This window comes from Octopus bimaculoides, chromosome 2 (assembly GCF_001194135.2).
Source record: "Octopus bimaculoides isolate UCB-OBI-ISO-001 chromosome 2, ASM119413v2, whole genome shotgun sequence".
NCBI classification, from domain to species: Eukaryota; Metazoa; Mollusca; class Cephalopoda; order Octopoda; family Octopodidae; genus Octopus; species Octopus bimaculoides.
Genome location: NC_068982.1, coordinates 134,183,546 through 134,198,322, shown reverse-complemented (window position 1 = coordinate 134,198,322; position 14,777 = coordinate 134,183,546). Strand labels below are relative to the sequence as shown.

Here is a 14,777-nt window from a genome sequence, read left to right as displayed (position 1 = left end):
TATATATATATATATATATATATATATGACATGTAGTGAAAGGTTGAGATACTTAGAGAAACAAAATAAAGAAAAAGCAAAAAAGATCTTTGTAAATATTTGAACTTGAATTTGTATTGTCTCCAGTATATGTCAATTATGAATCTTTTATTTTTAAGGGAAAACACAAACACACATACATTTACGAATCTGGTAGCTGGAAAATCATATGATTTATCTATCATTGTACATTCTCTTGGGAGAAACAGCAGTGAATATAGCAAAACTATAATACTCCGTAAGTCTTTGATATGAATTCTAATATTATTGATATTGCCAAATCTGATTTATTAGAATAGTGATAACTTGGATACTAATTATTTTTCATGGTTGAACATTACATTTCAACATCTTACCCACTTAGCGTTCAGATTACTCTGTCTAATATAATGCTTATTTATTTACATTGTTTTGAATTAATTATGCATTATCTTGTAGCTTTGATATTTCAGTGATGTGATTGTTTATTTTTAGAATGATATTGTTGGATAGGTATGAGAGGCTAGATCTAGCTGATTTGAATGTAAAACGGGTAGAATATTTGGGCTGGATATGGTTGGTTTAAATGCTAAAGGGTTAAAGTAAGATAGTATGTTGTTAATATTATATTTTACAATAAGGCAGTGAGCTGGCAGAATTGATAGCATGCCAGACGAAATGCTTAGTGGCATGTCATCTATTTTTATGTTCTGAGTTCAAATTCAGCCAAGGTCAACTTTGCTTTCCATCCTTTCAGGCTCATTTAAAATAAGTACCAGTTGAGTACTGGGGTCAGTGTAATCAGTTTATGCCCTCACCTGAAATTGCTGGCCTTGTGCCTAAATTTGAAGCCAATATTATATTTTACATTGCTTGAGTTATTTACATGATGAATAATTGTTATATATCCTACAAAAAACTCAAAGGGAGCCTTAATTTTACATTTGAAGACCAAGACCATCTTACATAATACATTTTAATAGAAATGGTTATTGATTTATATTTCTTCTGTCTCATTGTGAGAAGATAAAATTAAAAAATTTCTTTTATTATCTTAATTATTTTAGCTCCATTACCACCAACTAGTGCGACAAAAAATCTTACAAACAATAAATTGTTTATAGAATGGTATATTGATAGTACTATATCTGTTGCAAGTGAATGGTATATTGAATATGTGACTGAGAACAACACTAAATATTTTACTGTGCCCATCAGAAACACAACCTTGGACTTAGAAAGTGGTAAAGAATATGGAATTAAAATATGGAGCAAATCTCTTGGTGTAAAGAGTGATACCTATTTATATATAAGTCTTTATACTGGTAAGTATATTCTTTTACAGTTTTATTCTCTAACCAGTTTCAGTCATTCACCTGTAGACATGTTAAGGTCCCACCTTCATATATTTAGCAAATCATATAAACCCTAGTATTTATTTCAGTATGCTGCTTATTTTATTGGTCCCTATTTCTCAGGCTTCTACATTACTGACATAAAAAGACACAATACCAACAAGAGTTTTTTTTTTGTTTCTTTAAACCTTTTATAAACACCCACACAAATATACCCAAGTTAAGTTGGATGTACAAATTAGCCATATTTTTGTTTTTATCAGTTTGCTAATGAAAGTTCATCATTAGAAATGCAGAGCTTCCAGTGTTGTGTATTAACTAAACTACATATATATAAAAAAAAAAAAAAGATTTAATAAAACAACAAGTTTAGACCCATATACACATGATTAATGATATAACTGAGATAAAAATATCTCTGGAACATTCTGCAAACTGAATACAAATACTTGCATATGTTATAGGCAGTACTCACATACATATTATAATGATCTGAAAAACTTTGATCAACTAATATTATCTAAGCAATTAAAAGTTGAAATTTCTCTGTAGAATGTTTAACTAGCTAAGATATTGTATTTGTGTGTGAGAGAGAAAGAGAAATGGCGGGGTGGGGGGGGAGGAGGGGACTTCTGTATTGTTTCATTCTACTAAATTTCACTTTCATTGTATTGACCAACTCAACATTATTATGCAGTGCCACATAGGAACACAAAAAAATTCATACCAAACTTATTAAACTTAAGAAGCTATATATCATCATCATCACATCCAAAAAATTATTATAAGCACATAATTCAACTGAATAGCTTTCATATGACATGTCTTAGGCAAATATGCAAGGCTAAGTGAGATGGCAGAGTAAAGAATAGCACTGTCCTGAAAATGTGTGGAATACCTGGTATAGAAACCTTCTTAATTGAATTAGCTTGAAAATTTGTGATGCAGTGTTGGCTGGCAACTTCTACGGTATAAGGACAGATTCAAAAATAATTTGAAACACCTGAATATTAGAAAAGATACTTTGAGAATCTTGCAAGAAACCATGCAGACTGGAGGAAAGAGTGCTTTTTCCAGCTTCAAAATTTCAGAACTCAAATTTTATAAATTTTTATAATTGCCAAAAGAAAACCAGTAAGGACATATTCCTGTGGGATTACTTCTATTATTGAAAATAGTTAGACTGCCTGTGAAGTTTGATGGATTTTTATACATGGTGGTCATGGCTTTGACATTCTCATCTGGAATACCATAGTTCTACAGGATATATAGCATGTCCTTGTTGACACAAACAAATGCTTGGAGAAATAATATTGATGTATTTTACATGGAGATTTTGAATTCTTCTACAATTCTTCTAAGGTCAAGCATTTGAGCTAGTATTGATCTGTCTTCGCAGGAGTCGTTTTGGTTCTACTTTAGAATGGGATATGTAAGATGAAATTCTATTTAGGCACTTACAGCTTTAGATTTTTTGAAGATAGAAGTAAAAATGGAATTCGTCTGTTGCTCTGAGGCAGGTGGAGGTTACCATTCTTTGAAATTGGAATAATTACGGGGTAGGCTTTGGTGGCCATGCTTAATAAAACAGTCACATCAGATGTTATATTTTGGAGACTTCTATACTGTAATAGAGAATTAAGACCATTCAGTTACATTGATATTATTGGCTGAAACACGTAACTTAAAACTGAGGATCTACCAAAGCTGACAGTAAGATACGTCCCTGTTGCAACCACTCGGAGAAGAAAGAAAAGGAGGACTGCATTAGTCACTGAACTCACAACCAACCTTAATTTAACTAACAACACTTTTCTACGTAATTTGCAAGTTATTTTTGATTATTTTATATCATGCATTTTGTGATTGTGATCACTACATACAATATATACATACAATGATCTTCTGCATGATTTTTCCTTCTAAATTTCATTCACAGAGCAATGATCAACATGAGGCTATGATAGACATTTACTTAGGGTTCTACAGTTAGCTATTACATCTAATTTTCTTAGAGACTCACAACTGGCTGCAGAGTGTAAAAGCCTATAAAAAGCCTTCTCTGAGTTAATCACTGTAAAGTAAATTGTCTGTTGTAATTAAGGAATTTTCTTTCCTTAGAGAAAAATTCAAATATAAGGAATAAAGTTGAAACTTGTGTGAATTGAAATATTTTCCTTCAGTATATAACATCAAAGTTTGATGATATAATCAGTGCACTAGTGCAACAGGCCAAATGGGTTATTATGTTTAGTTTCCTCCTTGAAATGTTTAGTTTCTCCATCTCTGGATTGAGAAAATAATTTCCACTAATGTACTGGGACTTCTGTCTTAATCAGACTAAAGAATTTTTTTTTTGTTTCTTGTTGTTTGGTATCATTAATATTATTGATAATAAAATAAAAGAATTCTAATTATACATTTTAGCTCCAGAAGAAGTAGTGAATATAACTGTAAAGGAATCTGTTTCTGAATTAATATTATTTTGGTCACCTCCTTCACAGTCAATAATCACACGCTACAAAGTAGGTTATTCCGAATCATGTTCAAAGAGTCAAGTAAGTATCTTACACATTCTGAAATTATTCAACTGATATAGTCACTTTGAATAGGTTTTAATATCCTAAGTTCATTACACTTGTGTGGGGAAAGAATTTCATTAGTGTTAGTGTATGTTATAACATTTTCTGAAGAGAACTTCATTACTGTAAGTTTAATTTCAACTATTTACACTACTATATTCTTTCTCATATTTTAATTGTTTCAGTCATTGGACTGTGGCCATGCAGTCATGCAAGGGCACTGTGTCGAAGGATTTAATTGAACAAATTGACCACTGTACATGTTTTTAAGTCTGGTACTTATTCTATCAGTCTATTTTGCTAAACCACTACATTATGGCGACTTAAACAAACCGACACTGGTTGTCAAGCAGTAGTGGGAGACAAACACACACACACACACACACATATATATATATACTATGAGATTTCACAGAGTTTCTTTTTATCAAAGCATTTGATGGCCCTGGATCTATAGTAGAATACACTTGCCTGAGGTGCTGCATAATAGGACTGAACCTAGAAACACATATTTGCAAAGCAAGCCTCTTAACCACACAGCAATGCCTGTGCCTTTGTAGATTTTTAATTACTTGAGACTGTGTGAGTATAAGCTGTGTTGAAATAACAGCTCGAACAATTGCTGTTGAAATTTATCCTCAAGCATTCCGTTTTACTTTTTGTTAAAGCTTATTGCTTTATTTGGCTCAGTCACAAATTAAAATGCATGAAAGGGACAATACTTAGCTCTGCTTTCTATAAAATCAAGTGAATGATAGATAAAGAATCTCTTGAACAAGAGTCTACATTATTCTTAGTTACTTTTCTCAGCTAAACATTGCGTTTATGTTAGGCAAACTAATTTAAGTAGAATTCTCTAACAATGGAATGTCTATGCTAACAGAGAAATTTGAATCCATGGTTCATAAGTTGATAATCAAATATATTATCAACTTGGTCATTTATATTGCCAAAATGACCAGCCTAACAGAAAATACATGCTACTTCAACATAATTTATTCATATTGTTTTGAATTTCTGATGCATTATCTTGTAGCTTCACAATTTCAAAAGTTGGATCATTTATTTTTATGACATTGTAGGGTAGGTGCGAGAAGCTGGATATCACTGGTTTGAGCATAAAACAGGTAGAATATATGGGCCAGATATGACTGTCTTAAATGCTAAAAGGTTAATGTTATTCAACTCATTATTAAAAAGAGCATCCAGTTATAAACATTTTCTTATACAAATTCAAATATTCAAATTTACAGAAATATTCAGTTGCTGCCAGCTTAGGAAAATGATGATGAAATTGTTTTAAAACTTTAAAAAATCAAAATGGAATTTCTCTGAGCATCTGTGATTGTTTTCAAGAAACTGCCTTTGGCAATGATACTTTATTCTCACTGGCCTAATCCAGTTAAATTAAAAATTAGTAGTTTATTGTAGAACTTTTCAAAACCTTAATAACATGGAAAAATTTCATACATGAAAACTTTGTGAAATGAAGAATAAAGAATAAATAAAACATGATGTGATCTTTACACAGCCTAGAATTAAGTGTCATGAAATATCCGGGACCTTTTATAACAGCCAAGATAGATATGAACAAATAGCTTGCATGCTGATACCTTGTTGCTAATTTGCATAGAAAGGGTCTGCCTGGTTGTTATGTTACAATAGTTAGTACATTCATCTGGATTATGACAAGTACATGGTTTAAGCCCCTTTAGTGGTTCTGTGCATATTTTTTCGGTCTAAGATTCTTGTTATAAAGTTTACTTTAATTTAATGTTTAGAAGTGAAATTCTTAACCATTTTACTTAATTGAATGTTACTAATATTGAAAAGGTATATTTTATTGATATAGATGCTGGTATAATGGTATAAATAATGAGCATTTCATTAGCTAAAATTTTTCTGTGGCTACTTAAAATATACAATTGAAGGACACCCAAGCATATTGTATCCAAAAGATCTTGAAATCATCTAATCACCAGCATTTTAATTTCCCTGAAATATTTGATAATTTAACCCTTATGTTGCCATCTTTCTGTTGAACACCACTGCCTTTATTTCAATTAATTTCGAAAAAATAATGAATTTATTAAAATAACCTTGCCATCATTAAACTGCTATTTGGAATATAAATAACATGAAATTTTAATGCTAGGTTTTAATTTAGATTACTTTAACCTTTTAGTGTTTAAACCAGCCATATCCAGCTCAAATATTCCAACTGTTTTATGTTCAAACTGGCCAGGTTCAACCTTTTGCACCTCCTCTATAATGTTATTTTAAAACTAAACAAACACACCACTGAAGTCTCAAAGCTACAAGATAATACATAGTTAATTCAAAGCAATATGAATAAATAAGCATTACATTTGCCAGAGCAATCTGAATGCTAAAGGGTTAAAGCAAGAAGTTTGTATAAAAGAACCAGGGTTGGTCTTGAGCAACTTGGTATTTAAAGTGGTAAAATGTCAGAAAACCATAATAGCAGAAGAACAAAATCTTTTATTGCAAGCAGGACACATATGTTCTTTATTTAAATCTCACCAAAGAAGTCATGGATTAATTTTATCATAAGATAGTAAAAAGTGATCATTAGAGAAGAAAAAAAAGAAAAAAAGAAAGAAAAAGACAAAAATAGCTCATCTGAAAAGCATTCATATTTTTGCATTTTCAGGACTGCGTACCCTGTGGGGATGTAAAACAGAACAAAGGAAGCTCTAAATTTAACGTAAGAACAAACTTTATCATTATTTTTTGTTTATATATTTTACATATAAATATTCTGAAAGTTCATTGTAAGAATGTGTGTGTGTGTGTGTGTGTGTGTGTGTGTGTGTTCGATCGTCATTGTCTTTTTAATATCCACTTTTCTATGCTCCCATGGATCAGACAAAATTTATTGAAGCAGATTTTCTAAAGCCAGGTACTCTTTCTGTAACCTATGCTCACCTGTTTTTACAAGTGTGGTTGCATTTCCCTATTGCCAGACATGTTTACATGGAACTTTGAAAACGAATGACGCTTCTTGTGTGACAGTGATGCTTATTTACATCTATCGTGGTATATCTGAACAAGTAAATACACGCACACACACACACACACGCACAATCACATGCACATGATTGACTTCTTTCATTTTCTGACTTGGATTGACCTGAAGCTATAGCAGAAAGTACTGCACAGTGGGACTGACTCCAAAACTATGTGGTTAAGAAGCAAATTTCCTAACCATGCAACCCATGCTATCATCTTCATCATTTTATGTCTTCTTCCCATGCTGGCGTAGGTTAGGTGGGTGGTTTCTATCCAAGTCTGTTCTTATTTGGAGTTATTGCCATTACAGATCATATCAAGTTAAATTGGACACTAAATTCCACTTGCGAAGACCTGTTGAGGCAAGTGAAATTGAAATCGAGTTAAATTCGATGACTGGCACCCATGCCAACATCGTCTCCTTCATTGGACACGAAAGTCAGCTTGCGAAGACTTATTGGGGCAAGCGAAAGTGAAATCGTGATGGCACCTGTGCCCAGCGTCGCCTTTCTGGCACTTGTGCCCTCGGCATGTGTAAGGACTTCCGAGAGAGATCATTGCCAGTGCCCCTGGACTGGCTCTTGTGCGGGTGGCACATAAAATACACCATTTTGAGCGTGGCCATTGCCAGTACTGCCTGACTGGCCTTCGTACCAGTGGCACGTAAAAGCACCCACTACACTCTCTGAGTGGTTGGCGTTAGGAAGGGCATCCAGCTGTAGAAACTCTGCCAAATCAGATTGGAGCCTGGTGTAGCCATCTGGTTTCACCAGTCCTCAGTTAAATCGTCCAACCCATGCTAGCATGGAAAGCAGACGTTAAACGACGACGATGATGATCTTGCTCATATTTGTTTTTTGCATGTTTCTATGCATGGTTGCCCTTCACAGTACCAACCATTTTACCAGATTTACTGGATACATTTTATTGAAGCACCAGCACTAGAAAGGATGTCATGTCCTCAACTAAAGTGTCCTCTTGACCTTGTGTTGTCTTTTTTTGGGTTAAGGCTGAATAAATGAAATAGTAATGATAAAGAGAGAACTAGGGCATGTAGATGAAAGAAGAAGGAGTAAGAGAGGAGAGAAATTGGGTGATAATAGTGAGAAGGTGATAGAGAGAGTAATAATAGAGACACAGTGATGATGATGATGATCATCATCATTGTTTCTTGTCTGCTTTCCTTGCTGTCGCAAAATGGATGGATTGTCATAGTCTGGGTCAGTTCTTGTTCAGAGTTTCTTCCTTCTTAGGTGAGTCAGAGAAACCACATCTTGTTCCTACAGTCCATTTTTGCATGATTTTGTGGCTTGATGCTATTGCTAGCATCAACGACTTCACTGTGTTTTGGCTACATTTGGTTATAGAATCAACACTAGAGAAAAAGGAAAACAGAGAGAGAGAGAGAGAGAGAGGGGAAGGGAGGTTGTTGCCATGTTCTTTATGAGATTAAAGAGTTCTCTGTACTCTTTGATGGCTTTGTTTTTCAAGACAGATTTGACCAAGAGAGTGTAATGACTAAGTGAGTGGTAGAAAAGTGTGTGTGAAAAGGAGTGAGAAGTTAGTGAAGCATAGAGAAATGTGATACTGATAGCTTTATATTGATTTATGGTGAAAAAAATTGAATAGAAAAGCAGTGTGTGTAGTGACACACAGAGGTACACACACATCTACATGTGGGTGTCTTTTCTTTCTGTCTGATTTCGATACTTTCTGTTTTATATAAATATATTTTGTCTTATTTTTATTGGGATATAACATGTATGCATATGACACGTATAATGCAGAACTACATTAAAAATATAAATCCAAAACTGGGAGAAAAAATGGAAAAAGAGGGACAAGGAAAGAAAAAGAAAAAAAAAAGGAAAAGGAGAGAATGAAAAAAGGGAAAAACATCAATTCAACACCAAGTGCTTCAATTGATTGCACATCACAAGGTTCAATAGAACCTACTGAAGCAAGCCAACATGCTTGTGACATTATCATGGGCGATGGCAAGGCTAAGGTGTTGGAGCAGCCAAAGCACCCTCACGAGCATCACCTGTCACCTAGGTAAGGCAAGCCACCAGTGATAACAAGAACTTCATTGTTAGTAGCCCATCCCCTCCAAACATCTCAAACACCACAGGCTAGAAGAAATAGTTCACTAACAAGTCTTGATACTTAAGATTTTGTTCTGTTTGGCTACAAAAGTAGTGACCCTCTCATTTACTGCAGTATCCAGGATGTAAGAGGGAGCGAAGGAATAGCAGACCATAATGTCCCAGATGAGGCACCTACCCCTTACACAGGGACAAAGGGTAAAACCATTCTGTTTGTATTTATGACTATAGTCTGTGTACAAAATGAAGTTTACTTTTTCAGGTGGATGATTTTGAATATACAAATGAGACATCATATACATTCTCAATCAAACCGGGTTGTTGTTATCGCACAATAGTAAGTTTTTTGTTTTTTTATTTCACGATATTAATAATTTTTCATTTTTAAATAAAATTCTCAGAAGTTTCATCAACAGATAGAACTGAGGCCCTACCCTATATAGACCAAAACATTGAGTTATTTTGGCAAGTCTGTCTTCAAAATAGCCAAATTCTGATATGGATAGAAATAATCATATGGTTTTGAGTTGCATTTTCATATTTGTTTCTCAAACATTTCATTTAAACTTATTACATAAACTGAATAATGTGAGGTGAGCTGCAAACTTAATATACTTAACACTGGCTAATTGATGACTGCATATTCAAGTGTATTTACATGAATTTATTAACTTTAATAACAAAATAAAGTGTTTAGATAGTCTGGTTGAGATCTATTAGCTGCTATTCGCTATATCAATCATGCAGTCTACACTTGTGTTTTACTACCAAGTATCTACTAGCTTGCATCTAGTTAAACCTTATTGTTAAGACTGCCTGCTTGTTAGAGCTGCTTTAATCCTCGGAATTAAGGCATGTACAGTTTTCCTATTTTGCAAACAATTTGTACCCCTATTTGGGATTAAAATTCATATTAATGAGAATTTGTGATAGTAAGTGAATGATCATTATTTTGCTTTGAATTTTGTGAAGCTATGTTTTGTTCTGTACAGTGTAATGCACATTATAAACTTTAAATGCTTTTTGAGAAAGCAACTTCTTATTTTATGTATAGCAAAGTTTATATTCTTTCATAGCCAGCTGAAAAAGAGTTCATTTGACTTAGCTGTACTGACTCTGAGAAAAGTCTAAAGTGTATTGAAATTATAGTAATCTCACTACTTACTTGTACTGATCACATGCTCTTGAAATAATTTTTCAGCAAGGCTAATTTTATTTACTTATAAAAAGTTGATTATTTAATATTTGTTTGATTGAATATAATTTTATTTCACATTAGAAATAAGAAAAAACATAAATGAATAATACCACAATAGACAAAATTAAACCAGATTTAAGATACCCCTAAATTAAAATTAAAGTTATTTTAAAATCTTTTAGATTTGGGCGTTTAACAAAAATGTAAAAGGGAAACCAACTTATCACAAATGTAGAACAACATCTTTTGGTAAGTTAAATATTTAAAGAACCTTTTAAAATCTATTTTTTTCCACAGTAGTATGGCTTGGTTAGACATGAAAAAAATAAAACAAAAAGAACTTTTATTTAGTTGACAGCTCAAAAACACCTCTAACTTTCTCAACTGCAACATAATATCTTGTCTCGTGTTAAATGCATCACCACTAATTTTAAGTAATTTTTCTCTTTCTTCTAACATTCCCAGATTACTAATACTGGTAAGGTTTTCAAAACTCACTTCAATTCCAACTTTATTGTTAACAGTCTACTCTCCTTCTATCATATTTTTGTTGAAATGCACTGCCTTTGTTTCAATTAATTTTGAATTAATAGAATATTGTATCATTATTAAGTTGGTGTTTGGAACATAAATTGGTATGAAATTTTGAAGGAAGGTTTTTAATTTAGATCAATGATTCTCAACTGGGGTCCTTATGACCCTTGTGGGGTCCATATAAAATTTTGTTATAATTTATCTGCAATAAATCTGTCATACTTCTACAATTCACAAAATACTTTAGCAATTTTTATGCAGTTTATAATAATATTTAATTATAAAAATATTATGATATTTTAAATATAGAATTGCTAGAAGGGTCCATGAGTAAAATAAGAGACCACAGGTGAAAAATGGTTGAGAAACACTGATTTAGATAATTTAAAACAAGAAGTTTGTGTCATAGAACCAGAGGCAGTCTCTGTAAAATGAGTAGAGAAACAAAGCTTCTAGTGTTTTATTGTGTTACTATGCTTTTATTTCATGAGTGTAACAGTGATATGATGTTTATATTTCTTTGTTGGTGTTATGACCAATCACTCTGCATTCTCCAAGACTATTGGAATAAAAAAATCCTTTAAAAACAAGTGGGGTTGGTGACAAGAAGGGCATCTGGCTGTAAAATGCCACAGCAATTAAGTCCCTGTTGAATCCAAACTAACATGAATAAAAAACCCAGCTATCAAATGAACAAACACATAGCATTGAAAAAAGAATCCCTTTTTAAAATATTTCCTTAAACAAATGAAACAGATATGCAATAGTTTTCATAATTATCTTGCTTATATTAATATGAAAAGTTAGATGCTAATTGTTGTATTTTTGATAAATTGTTCACATTCAACTTTTTAATAATTTACTTAAAATTTTTAATAACTGTTTTCTTGCAAAATGCTAATTGTATGATTATTTGTGAAGATGAAATATAAAAGAAAATGTAAAGAGTGTTATAAATTTTAAATGAATTTAATTTTCTTTTTGTCTTTCTTTTGAAGAACCACCAGTTGAAAACAAGCCTGATAACATACAGTTAACTTCCGCTACCACTAAGTCATTTACAGTGACTTTAAAACCGAACCCTTTCAAAGAAACCCGTGGACCAATTATTAATTATAACATAATTATTGCTGTAGACAAAAACACAAAGCATACTAATAAAATGTATCTTCCCAGCTGGAAACAATTTAAAGATGATGGAGCCATTAAAGCATATCAGATATTTAAGAATTGCAGTAACCTTTACGAGAAGTCAAATGCTTGCAGTGATCTCAAAAGTAAATCAAAACGGAGTTTAGATGATACTATTCAATATGGAATTGGCACTCAAGATTGTGACATTGTAGAAGGCTTTTGCAATGGCTATTTAATGCCAGACACTGAATATTATATTAAAGTCAGAGCCTATACATTTGATACATTTTCAGACACAAGCTATTCATCAGCAATCAAAACTGCAAGTAAGTAATGTATTATAGTTGATATTGATAAACACTTTCTCTTTGCAGCTTGAGATTTTGGGTTCATTATAGACATCTAGATGGAATAGCTCCATTGGCTTTCTGAATGCAAAGCCATCCAAATCACCATACACTATTAATTCTCATCGATAATCAATTACTCAAATTAATCTGTTCCTTCAATTAATTTGCATTCATTACAAACAGTAGTACCACACATGTTGACAGGTCTTTGGTGAGAATACCATGGTCATTGCCATAGCCTCCACCATTATATTAAATTTGCCTTTCCATCTTTCCATGTATTGTCCTTTCCCACACAGCATCCTGCTACTTATTGTTCCTTTGTCATCAGCGTGAGGTTCAACATCCTAAGATCAGCTTTCATGAATTCTGCCCATGTCTTTCTCAGTCTTCCTCTTCTACTAATTCCTTCTACATAGATCTAGCTCTTGCTTACTCATCTGTCATCATCCATCTGTAGTCAGAAAAGGAAGGAAGACTAGCACTCAGTCCATCCCAAATTGGTGAGGTAGATGTTGTTGATAATCAGTTGAACCTGAAATTCCACTGATTGAAGTCTATGAGGAGAAAAAGACATGAACAGAAGGCTATTCTTGAATGATGTGGCTCTAAGTAGGAAGGACTGTGGGATTTTTCAGGGTGAAACAAACTAAGAATGATTACTTGTGAAAAGACAAATAAGCTTGGCTGGAGTTCGTTGACATATTAGTAGTTCAGAAGATTAGAAGCCATTGTAATAGCATTAAAAAGGACAGAGTATTTAGTATAGTTATTGTCATGTGTTGATAAGCAAATCTTTTCCAATTAGTTGAATTGTGTTTGTATGTGTGTGGTGTGGTGTGGTGTGGTGTGTGTATGTAGTAGTGGTAGTAGCAACATTGCTCTGGGTATCTGAGCAATATATTCTCATATGTTATTATACTTGTGCTTTGTAGAGGGTCTACAACTCGTCAAGGATGAATTATTTTGTAATTCTGAAGAGGGGACCTAGCCTTTGAGATACATTTTAGTAATACATTTAGTGTTGTTAAAGCAAACTAGAGTCTCAGGTAAGTCCTCACTAAATGATCTTTTTGAGGGCTCCCTTCATGGAAACAAAAATGTCAGTAGAAAACTGAAAAAAATTGCCTCTCCATGATTAGTCATATGCCTTTACAGTTTGAGCTTGGATTTGCTTTTCATGCCTTTCAGATCAATTAATTAAGTACCAGTAAAGTAGTGGAGTCAACTTAATTGACAATACATATCCATGATTTTATGATCTAGTGCCATTGTTAGAAATCGCTAATATTAATAATTATATTGATAATCTTATATCTGTTTGCCTGTTTGGTTATATGTATGTATGTATGTATGTATGTATGTATGTATGTATGTATGTATGTATGTGTGTGTGTGTGTGTGTGTATGTATGTACGTACATATGTATGTATGTATGTACGTACATATGTACGTACATATATATGTATTAGATATCTATTTTATAAAGACTAATGGCTCATAAACATTAATCCTCATAGTTACTAGTAATTAACTGTGTGTAGAGTTTTAGTGAGTGTGAGATGAATCTCACCCAGAAAGTAACATAACATTCTCAGAATCTCTGGTAGCAATTCCCTGCATACAATAATTGTGAGCTGCAGTAGGTTAGAACAAAGCCTGACTCAAAGATAATGAAGATATACCTGATATTCCGATAACATATATCCAGATAGGATTGCATCAAAGAAATGGTATAAATTGAATATTAAGTGTAATTAATTGAAAAATAAAATTAAAGAAAGGAAGCAGTAATTATATATTGTAAATTTTACACATTATTTATCATTGTTTTTTATTGTCTGTTCATTACTGTAATAATTTAGAAATATAGTTGCATGAGCCTGGCGTAGCCATCTGGTTCGCCAGTCCTCAGTCAAATCGTCCAACCCATGCTAGCATGGAAAGTGGATGTTAAACGATGGTGATGATGATGATGTAATTGTCTGTTTGTGCTTGACAAGAAAAGTGGAAAAAAATTTTTTCTCCCTCTCTTATAAAATTCTGAAGATATACTCATCATCATTGTCATCATCCAGTGTTTTAAATCCAGGTTTTGTCCCCATTAACAGGGGTGGCTGGATCTACCTCAATGCCATAGCAACTGCCCTCACACCATCTCGCCATCTTGCCTGGTTTTGGGAGTCCTCCTTTTTCAAACCAAGCCTCCCTATCTCCTCCTCCTCCACTTGTCTCCTCCACCTTTTCCTTGGTCTACCTTGCTTTCGCACTCCATTTACCTCAAACACAATCACCCTCCTCAAAACATACTCTTCATCCCTCCTCGACACATGCCCATACCACCTCACTCCATTTGCCCTTGCCAATCATTCTACTGATTCCTCCAACCCCAGCATTCCCATCAAATCCTCAGTCCTCCTCTTATCAAACAGCTTCACCCCACACATTTCTCTCACCATTGCTCTCTC

General features: G+C 33.2%; 1 protein-coding gene across 9 annotated transcripts in view; it reads left to right on the top strand.

Annotated features, from left to right (window-relative positions):
- The window catches only part of LOC106877276 (tyrosine-protein phosphatase 10D), an 85,490-nt gene that overhangs the window by 13,036 nt on the left and 57,677 nt on the right, over positions 1-14,777 (top strand). For all 9 annotated transcript variants that reach the window (XR_001410359.2, XR_008263440.1, XR_001410360.2 and 6 more), the window contains exons 3-9: positions 159-277; positions 1,086-1,343; positions 3,801-3,931; positions 6,630-6,683; positions 9,356-9,430; positions 10,474-10,540; positions 11,824-12,285. Coding sequence is in view for 3 of the 9 variants with exons in the window: in XM_014926144.2 (XP_014781630.1) it covers positions 159-277; positions 1,086-1,343; positions 3,801-3,931; positions 6,630-6,683; positions 9,356-9,430; positions 10,474-10,540; positions 11,824-12,285 (1,166 nt within the window). In the remaining 6 variants the exon portion in view is untranslated. The remainder of the gene's footprint in view (positions 1-158; positions 278-1,085; positions 1,344-3,800; positions 3,932-6,629; positions 6,684-9,355; positions 9,431-10,473; positions 10,541-11,823; positions 12,286-14,777) is intronic.